The 10627-nt window shown below is 46.7% G+C and overlaps 1 protein-coding gene across 2 annotated transcripts in view; it reads right to left on the bottom strand.

Annotated features, from left to right (window-relative positions):
* The window catches only part of dnah9 (dynein, axonemal, heavy chain 9), a gene marked incomplete at both ends in the record, with an annotated part of 165710 nt that overhangs the window by 81451 nt on the left and 73632 nt on the right, over window positions 1–10627 (bottom strand). For both annotated transcript variants that reach the window (XM_083635122.1, XM_083635123.1), the window contains 5 exons: window positions 636–778; window positions 2019–2142; window positions 4003–4165; window positions 6217–6413; window positions 9014–9175. In XM_083635122.1, the coding sequence (XP_083491248.1) occupies window positions 636–778; window positions 2019–2142; window positions 4003–4165; window positions 6217–6413; window positions 9014–9175 (789 nt within the window). The remainder of the gene's footprint in view (window positions 1–635; window positions 779–2018; window positions 2143–4002; window positions 4166–6216; window positions 6414–9013; window positions 9176–10627) is intronic.

Raw genomic sequence — 10627 nt, 5'->3', positions numbered from 1 at the left:
GAGAGAGAGAGAGAGAGAGAGTGAGGTAAATAGATAGGAATCCAGTCTTTCCAAGTCCCTTCCCAGGGGATTACCTCCCTCATCTATTCACTCTCCAAACCCGGGGATAGGTTGAGCTGGGAGAGAGGCGGCCTGCGTGTGATAGGTTGAGCTGGGAGAGAGGTGGCCTGCGTGTGATAGGTTGAGCTGGGAGAGAGGCGGGGGCGGCGTGTGGGGGTGGTAGTGGGTGGTTGGGGCGTAGTGGGGGGTGGGGGGTACACTGCAATAATGACAGTATCACCCGCCTGTCCCCCGGGGACAACAACCCAGCTACAGTACATGTGGGCGACATTATCTCCAGCTAAACGCTGGCTTTTCGGCTCACGCGGGTGATTTGTAGCGGCGCCTGCTCCCTCCGAAGCGGATATAAGCGTGTAAGTTCAGCTGAGAACGTCAGGAGACTGCGGGGAAATTGTGTGGGGAGAGGCAGCGTCATGAAGGTAGATTAGAGCGTGAGGTGGCATGCTATCTCTATATTAAGAGAAGGCGGAGATCAAACGTGGACCGTGACTGCATGAGAGAGATTAAACTTTTCTCCTGAGGAGTTCCACTGAAAGTTACTTGTATCATTACAGGGGAAATTCAATCGGGTTCACCTTGAGCTGTCTGCGGACGCGCTCGATGAAGAACTTCCAGCAGTTCTCCCTCGTATCCATCAGCCCCGTGGCGCGCACCTCTGGCCTCACGCTGCCGATGATGCTCTCCACCTCATCGTCCGGGAACAGGTCGGGAATCTCTCCTGGAAGAAATGGCAGCGTCCACATTAGCGCTGGGAAGAGTCCAGGTTGGTTCAGCTGACATCTGTTCATGCTGAACTGGTGCAGCACTTCTGCAGAACTTTCCCAGATTGTTCCGAGTCTCACCTGAGACCAGCGTAGGAATTTAGCGGGGGGCAAGGGGGAAAATGCCCATGGAAATCTCAGAAATGGCCCCTAAAAACCATGATCGAGGGGCAGAAATTTCCCCAAGATTTGGATCATTTTATTTTCAGTCAGTCTCAGGCTGAGACTGACAGACATTGAGAGACTCATATCAAGTCTAGGTGTTTTAAAAGAGGTGTTGACAGCACCGGATCATACTGATGACTCATACATCATGCAGAGATTTGCTTACAGTCACAACCTCACAGGAACAAAGACAGGCAGTGCCAAGAGTTCAAATATCTTTTGAAGGTGCTACATCTAGCATCTTCACATCACTTCACTTCAGTCTTCATGAAATCAACTCGATTTACTTTGACTTCCTGGAAAACAGTAGCTTTGATGGTGACCTCATGTTGTACCAGTAGGAATAACTCACACCAATTAAGCAATGGAATCATCACTGATGTACTATATAACATGTACTGTATATGATGCTATGTAAAGCCGTTTGCTTGTGATAAAAATAAATTATATATATATATATATATATATATATATATATATATATATATATATATATATATATATATATATATATACTGTATATATATATATATATATATATATATATATATACACTGTATATATATAATGGTTGGGACATTTGTGGCCTACAACGTTTTAGCAGCCCCACGTGGGGTGTGTTGGCCCCCACCCAATAACATCACGCAGAGCAGACTGCATTATTCAAACAAAACCTGAACAAAACCAAGAAATGCGGATCCTTCCAAGAGGCTTGTGCCTGGAGGTGATCGTGTCAACCACATTCTCATTCATGTACGCTAATTCTAACAAATTAACAATTAATTTTACAATGATAGATTCATGTTTAAAAAATGCTACATATAGCACCTTTAAAGGTAGGATAAAGATGCAGATGTGTTCTGGCGAGCGTTATATTTGCATGCATTCCATCACAGTGATGTCCTGGCAGGAGATGAGAAATACCATGCTGCGAAAATGACACCGTAGTGATTTGTTTTTGTGGAACAGCGCAGCGAGAGCATTTCCTCTCCTGCAACGTGACATGCAGTAATTAGCGAAGGCCGCCGTTACCTGATGCCAGCAGATCGTTGACCAGAACCAGGAACTTCTCATCTGCCACTTGGGCGTCAGTCATCAGGAGGACGGTGCCAATATTTTTCACGCCAGCTTTCATGTAGAGAGAAGCCAGGTCACTCTGGAAGAGGGAGAGTCAGAGAGAGAGAGAGAGTCAGAGAGAGAGAGTCAGGGAGAGAGAGAGTCAGAGAGAGACGGATGGAGAGAGAGTCAGAGAGTCAGAGAGAGAGAGTCAGAGAGGGAGTCAGAGAGAGAGAGAGAGTCAGAGAGAGAGTCAGGGAGAGAGAGGGAGTCAGAGAGAGAGAGAGAGTCAGAGAGAGAGAGGGAGTCAGAGAGAGAGAGTCAGAGAGAGAGTCAGGGAGAGAGAGAGTCAGAGAGAGACAGATGGAGAGAGAGTCAGAGAGTCAGAGAGAGAGAGAGAGTCAGAGAGGGAGTCAGAGAGAGTCAGAGAGAGAGAGAGAGAGAGAGTCAGAGAGAGAGAGAGTCAGAGAGAGAGAGAGTCAGAGAGAGAGAGATGGAGAGTCAGAGAGAGAGAGTCAGAGAGAGAGAGAGAGAGAGGCAGAGAGAGAGAGAGGCAGAGTGAGAGGCAGGCTGTGTGTACATTACAACTAGTGTGTTTCCATGAGGATTAATGCTCCATTCCATTTGCATTGGAAGTAGGAATATGGCAGTTGAGTGACATCACAGCAGAGTTGTCAGCATTCCATTTAAACAGTCAGGAAACTCAAGGTTATGGATATAACCCCGGTTTGATAAAAAAGGCGGGGAGGACCTCACTATGGGGAGTCTTATCTCTACACCATTGATGAAACAATGGGGTGGGCATGGGGTGGTGCCATCCGCTGCCATCTTGGATTTTTGAGATCGGGGCTGGTGAGGCTTAGCCTGGTAAACCGCCCGTCACGTGAACTCACATTTCATTTGGTTCTCCGTGACGGTCTGGACCCGCACAGGCAGTTAAGATGATTGGTCGAGCCATGCCGGCTCGACGAATCAGCGGCGGCCGTAGGCGGGCTCTGGCTCGTCTGGGCAAGTAGTGGGTACATGGTCTTTTTAGTTCTTTTCACTCGCCAACATGGCTGCCGCCGCGGAAGTGACAGGCAGTCTGAATGAAATTGAATGTAACGTTCCCAATTCTATGTATTCAATTCTAAAAAACGACCCTCAACATTTGGGAAGGCTAAGCCACACAACTAGTTCGTTATAATCTAACTAAATGCTTTGAAGGTGACTTTACGACCGTGAGGACTCAATCAATGAATACCACGGAGATCATCCACAGGCAGGCACCTTCGGCGATCTGATTGGTTGAAGTTAACACCCACCAGCGGTGATAGACAGATGGGTCATCCAATCACCTGCCAAGTAGCTTGGAAAAAGTGCCCGCCTCCGTCAGCGGGTCTGGTGACTTCATTCCCAGATCGACTGGTTTAGTGAAACCTATGTGGAGCTATACCGTCCATCTGGCAGCGTCAGGTTAGGTGAGGCTACCCCGAGTTCGGCAGAGAAAATCTGAGGGTATGTGATGTCACAGGGGGCGGCGGGGTGTTCCTGACCTTTGAACCGTGAAAACCCCAGCTCCCAGTTTAAATGGAGCATTAGACTAGCTTTGATTTCCCTTAGATACATAAGACTGAAACCCAACCTCTAATACTAAAATTAAACTCTTTTTCTCTTCACAATAAACACACTATGATCCTATTCATTTATGCCCCCCTGGATAAGCACTGAGTACGGGTGCAGAATATTGCAAAAATACCCATTTTAACAAGTCAGGTAATCTAGTATTGAGGCTTAAAATCCAACAGGGGAAAACTATTAATTTGTTTCCAAAGCAAATGGGCTTGCTTTAAGGAATTTTCTTTAATCAAATCATTTTCGTAACATTTGAGGAGCACTGCCTGATTCTTTATGCAGCTGACAAAATGGAATGATCCCACCCAAATGGCAGAAGTTAGAACTGTTCACTTATAAGTTGAACCTTGAGGTCCAGGATGCCGTAGCCTTTTTTCAAGGTGATCTGGAACACCTCCAGATTGGCGATGAAGGCCGCCAGCCGGGTGAGACTTTGCTTGCCGCTCCCGCCCACTCCGACCAGCAGGGCATTTCCCCGCGGACACTCCAGGATGCGGTTTATACGGCAGCTGGATGGAGGAGGTGCAGACAGGGAGGAGGTGCAGACAGGGAGGAGGTGCAGAGAGGAATGAGGTGCAGAGAGTGAGGAGGTGCAGAGAGGGAGGAGGTGCAGACAGGGAGGAGGTGCAGACAGGGAGGAGGTGCAGAGAGGGAGGAGGTGCAGACAGGGAGGGAGGAGGTGCAGACAGGGAGGGAGGAGGTGCAGACAGGGAGGGAGGAGGTGCAGACAGGGAGGAGGTACAGACAGGGAAGAGGTGCAGACAGGGAGGGAGGAGGTGCAGAGAGGGAGGAGGTGCAGACAGGGAGGGAGGAGGTGCAGACAGGGAGGGAGGGAGAGAGATAGAACGTATGCCAGAGAGCCAGAAGTAGGACGATAAAGAGAGACTGTCTAACTCACAAAACAAATGGCAAAACTCAGATTCTCTCTCTCGGCCTCTAGTTTGATATTGGCCATCATTACCATCCTCATCATCTCCACTATTGATTCAGCTCTACTTGCATGAAATGTATGAAAAATTGGGACGAAATGTGCAGAGAAACCAAACTGTGCTGTGAGTCAAACACTTTTCACAAGGCAAAGATTCCCTTTAATTGCGGTTGTTTTTGTTCTTTATAGATGGAAATTGATGGGAATTAGCTACAGTGTAGTTGTAGTTAAATTAATGGGAATTAGCTACAGTGTAGTTGTAGTTCAATTGATGGGAATTAGCTACAGTGTAGTTGTAGTTCAATTGATGAGACTTTGCTACAGTGTAGTTGTAGTTAAATTGATGGGAATCAGCTACAGTGTAGTTGTAGTTAAATTGATGGGAATCAGCTACAGTGTAGTTGTAGTTAAATTGATGGGAATTAGCTACTGTGTAGCTGTAGTTAAATTGATGGGAATTAGCTACAGTGTAGTTGTAGTTCAATTGATGGGAATTAGCTACAGTGTAGTTGTAGTTAAATTGATGGGAATTAGCTACTGTGTAGCTGTAGTTAAATTGATGGGAATTAGCTACAGTGTAGTTGTAGTTCAAATTGATGGGAATTAGCTACAGTGTAGTTGTACTTCAATTGATGGGAATTAGCTGCAGTGTAGTTGTAGTTCAATTGATGGGAATTAGCTACAGTGTAGTTGTAGTTCAATTAATGGGAATCAGCTACAGTGTAGTTGTAGTTCAATTGATGGGAATCAGCTACAGTGTATATGTTGTTCAATTGATGGGAATTAGCTACAGTGTAGTTGTAGTTCAATTAATGGGAATCAGCTACAGTGTAGTTGTAGTTCAATTGATGGGAATTAGCTACAGTGTAGTTGTAGTTAAATTGATGGGAATTAGCTACAGTGTAGTTGTAGTTAAATTGATGGGAATTAGCTACAGTGTAGTTGTAGTTACATTTGGTAACTGAAATGAACGTTTTGTACACAACCCCTAACAAAAGAGACAAATACAATTAAAATAGTTGATTGTATAAAAGGAAGTTTACGGACATTGGTCAAATTAGTGAGTGATGATAAGTTAGACACTAATCATGCATGCATCTATGCTCCAAGGTAATAAGTTCACAGACACTAGGTTATTTCGCACATTTGACCAATCTCCTATCAATTCCCTACACAAAACTGACAGACATGTCTGCATATCATTTAACAACACTCATCACTTTGCTTTAGAGCTGCTACAAGTCTCAATATCCCACTTTTGAGATAAGTGCAGTTTGTGCACTCGTTTCGCTAACACAGGTTATGCTAAAGCTAACAATCTACTGGGGACACATGGGGGATTTGCTGTCTATACTCATCTCTTAACGGGTCAGTCTGAAAAATGTGGTGTACTCCTTTTACTTGCAAACATTCCCACAGAAACCGCACATTAATGTAACCAAAATGTACACTGTCATGTCTGCATTTTCGCCTATCGTGGTGTACTAGAGGCTGAGTGAATGTTTGCAGTGCCCATCTCCATTTTTTGACAGACTGTAAAATGGAACTGTCAAACACCTCGGGAGCCTCTGGATTTCCACGAGAGACAACAGAGCGAGTGACAGAAGCACTTTCTCATGGCTTTCAGCTTACATGTGGGCCATGGCGTCCTCGAACAGCACCAGGTTGAGGGCGGCGTTGACCTCGTTGTAGCCGTCCAGGAGCTCCAGCAGGGTTTTGTTGAGGCTGCCCCAGGACTCCACAGCCAGGTACCTGGCCTCCCCCGAGCCACGGGCGAAGTGGCAGTACAGGTTCATCTCCCTGGTCTGCTCCAGAGTCTCCTCCACATCCTCGGGGACACACACGGTAAACAGATAAATGCACACACTCTCCCTGTCAGTAGAACAGTAGTGAAGAAGAAGTAGTGTTTAGCTGAAACAGTGTGGACAGCTGAACATCACAGCTGCGTGGAGGTTGACCTAGTTCATCTTCAGCCCGGTGACTGCTAGAGGCCCCAACGTTCCAGGATGGAGTGGAGAGTACTTTCCTCTGAGGAAAGCTCTCTGGTTTCTTTCTTAACTTCCCCCGCTGCAGTAGCTGCTGCAGATTATTTTATTTTTTTAACCATTTCTTCATTCTTATGATGTTTCACTGCCTGCATTCTTTATTTTCCTAGCGTCAGAGATGATTTACATGTAAGAATAGCAGGGAAACATGGTGCATATTGCTCTGTGGTATAGGAGGTTTACTGATGGTGCTGCCTCTGAATAATGTATGGCAGAGCTGTGGCTAGAGTTGGTCTCTCTCTCTGACTTTCTCTCCCTGACTGTCTCTCTCTCTGTCTGTCCCTCTCTCTGACTCTCTCTCTCTCTGACTCTCTCTCCCTGACTGTCTCTCTCTCTCTCTCTCCATCTGTCCCTCTCTGACTCTCTCTCTCTCTCTGTCCCTCTCTGACTCTCTCTCCCTGACTGTCTCTCTCTCTCTCTCTCTCTCTGTCTGTCCCTCTCTGACTCTCTCTCCCTGACTGTCCCTCTCTCTGACTCTCTCTCTCTCTGTCTCTCTCTCTGACTCTCTCTTTTTGACTGTCTCTCTCTCTGTCTCTCTCTTTTTGACTCTCTCTCTCTCTGTCTCTCTGACTCTCTCTTTTTGACTGTCTCTCTCTCTCTCTCTGTCTCTCTCTCTCTGACTCTCTCTTTTTGACTGTCTCTCTCTCTCTCTCCGACTCTCTCTCTCTCTCTCTGACTGTCTCTCTCTCTCTCTCTCCCAGAGTGACCTGGCTTCTCTCTACATGAAACCTGGCGTGAAAAATATTGGCCTCATCCTCCTAATGACTGACGCCCAAGTGGCAGATGAGAAGTTCCTGGTTCTGGTCTGATCTGCTGGCATCAGGTAACGGAGGCCTTCGCTAATTACCACATGTCATGTTGTCATAAGTTTACTGAAGGTGCCAGCTCTGAATAATGTATGGTGGAGCTCTCTCTCTCTCTGTGTGTGTGTGTGTGTGTGTGTGTGTGTGTGTGTGTGTGTGTGTGTGTGTGTGTGTGTGTGTGTGTGTACACGTATAGTTGTCAGGTTCTTCAATGTGGCATGACTAGTGTGTATACAACAGATCCGGGCAGGGCAGTGAGGGAGCGGTGCACAGAAAAACCATTAAAATGTTTTCCAATTTGCTGGGCTGATGGCGCAGACCCTGACAGGCAGACCCCGCACCACTGATTAGTATTCTCTGCACCTCTCTCCACTCCTCTCTCCACTCCTCTCTCCAGCTCTCCCTCTCTGCACTCCTCTCTCCAGCTCTCCCTCTCTCCACTCCTCTCTCCAGCTCTCCCTCTCTCCACTCCTCTCTCCAGCGCTCCCTCTCTCCCTCTCCACTCCTCTCTCCACTCCTCTCTCCAGCTCTCCCTCGCTCCACTCCCTCTCTCCACTCCTCTCTCCAGCTCTCCCTCTCTCCACTCCTCTCTCCAGCTCTCCCTCTCTCCACTCCTCTCTCTAGCTCTCCTTCTCTCCACTCCTCTCTCCACTCCTCTCTCCAGCTCTCCCTCTCTCCACTCCTCTCTCCAGCTCTCCCTCTCTGCACTCCTCTCTCTAGCTCTCCCTCTCTCCACTCCTCTCTCCCTCTCTCCACTCCTCTCTCCAGCTCTCCTTCTCTCCACTCCTCTCCAGCTCTCCCTCTCTCCACTCCTCTCTCCACTCCTCTCTCCCTCTCTCCACTCCTCTCTGCAGCTCTCCTTCTCTCCACTCCTCTCTCCAGCTCTCCTTCTCTCCACTCCTCTCTCCAGCTCTCCCTCTCTCCACTCCTCTCTCCAGCTCTCCCTCTCTCCACTCCTCTCTCCAGCTCTCCCTCTCTCCACTCCTCTCTCCAGCTCTCCCTCTCTCCACTCCTCTCTCCAGCTCTCCCTCTCTCCAGCTCTCCCTCTCTCCACTCCTCTCTCCAGCTCTCCCTCTCTGCACTCCTATCTCCAGCTCTCCCTCTCTCCACTCCTCTCTCCAGCTCTCCATCTCTCCACTCCTCTCTCCAGCTCTCCCTCTCTCCACTCCTCTCTCCAGCTCTCCACTCCTCTCTCCAGCTCTCCCTCTCTCCAGCTCTCCCTCTCTCCACTCCTCTCTCCAGCTCTCCATCTCTCCACTCCTCTCTCCAGCTCTCCCTCTCTGCACTCCTCTCTCCAGCTCTCCATCTCTCCACCTCTCTCCACCTCTCCTCTCCAGCTCTCCCTCTCTCCATCTCTCTCCTCTCCAGCTCTCCATCTCTCCACCTCTTCCTCTCTCCATCTCTCTCCACCTCTCCTCTCTCCCTCTCTCTCCTCTCCTCTCTCCACCTCTCGTCTCTCCACCTCTCCTCGCTGTGTTGGCCACTGATGTCCAGGTCCCGACATGAGAGTGGCTAGCCTAATGATGTTCTCCTCCCTCCGCTCGCTGGTCTTCTACCAGCTGAACTTTGTAAACCTCTCACCTCGTAGAACTTTTTCACCGTGTCCGCCTGCAGCTTATCAAAGGCCTGGAAGTCTAGCTCCTCCACCAGCTTGTCCCGGTACACCCGCTTGGACTCGTGCAGGTAGATTTTCAGCAGGTCCAGCGGGCTTCTCAGGCACTCGCTAGTACAGAACAGGATGCCCTGGGCAGGGAGGGGAGCAAAAGACTTTCAATCCAGAGGCTAATTTGGACCATTTACACTGTAGCAAGGAGGAAAATACTGTTGAGTCATTTACACTGTAGCAAGGAGGAAAATACAGTTAAGTCATTTACATTACATTACATTACATTACGTCATTTGGCAGACGCTTTTATCCAAAGCGACTTACAATAACACATTTTTTGTCGACAATAGAGCAATCAACTATGGAGCACAGTCTATGACAACTACAACTTCTGAAGGAACAGTGGTACAAGTTTAGGTTAGTATATATATATATATATATATACATATATATATATATATACACACACATACATATATATATATACATATACATATATATATATATATATATATATATATATATACACATATACATATATATATACATTTTTTTATTTTTTTATTAATAAAGAAAGAGAGAGAACGAAGTTAGATCAAGAAGGGCCCACACTGTAGCAAGGAGGAAAATACTGTTGAGTCATTTACACTGTAGCAAGGAGGAAAATACAGTTGAGTCATTTACACTGCAGCAAGGAGGAAAATACAGTTGAGTCATTTACACTGCAGCAAGGAGGAAAATACTGTTGAGTCATTTACACTGCAGCAAGGAGGAAAATACAGAGTCATTTACACTGCAGCAAGGAGGAAAATACTGTTGAGTCATTTACACTGCAGCAAGGAGGAAAATACTGTTGAGTCATTTACACTGCAGCAAGGAGGAAAATACTGTTGAGTCATTTACACTGCAGCAAGGAGGAAAATACTGTTCAGTCATTTACACTGCAGCAAGGAGGAAAATACTGTTGAGTCATTTACACTGCAGCAAGGAGGAAAATACTGTTGAGTCATTTACACTGTAGCAAGGAGGTAAATACAGTTGAGTCATTTACACTGCAGCAAGGAGGAAAATACTGTTGAGTCATTTACACTGCAGCAAGGAGGAAAATACTGTTGAGTCATTTACACTGTAGCAAGGAGGAAAATACAGTTGAGTCATTTACACTGCAGCAAGGAGGAAAATACAGTTGAGTCATTTACACTGTAGCAAGGAGGAAAATACAGTTGAGTCATTTACACTGCAGCAAGGAGGAAAATACTGTTGAGTCATTTACACTGTAGCAAGGAGGAAAATACAGTTGAGTCATTTACACTGCAGCAAGGAGGAAAATACTGTTGAGTCATTTACACTGCAGCAAGGAGGAAAATACTGTTGAGTCATTTACACTGCAGCAAGGAGGAAAATACTGTTGAGTCATTTACACTGCAGCAAGGAGGAAAATACTGTTCAGTCATTTACACTGTAGCAAGGAGGAAAATACTGTTGAGTCATTTACACTGCAGCAAGGAGGAAAATACTGTTCAGTCATTTACACTGTAGCAAGGAGGAAAATACTGTTAAGTCATTTACACTGTAGCAAGGAGGAAAAT

Source organism: Poromitra crassiceps, assembly GCF_964638095.1.
Source record: "Poromitra crassiceps genome assembly, chromosome: 4".
NCBI classification, from domain to species: domain Eukaryota; kingdom Metazoa; phylum Chordata; class Actinopteri; order Beryciformes; family Melamphaidae; genus Poromitra; species Poromitra crassiceps.
Note: the sequence above shows the minus strand (reverse complement) of the source record. Positions and strands in the feature narration are given on the sequence as shown.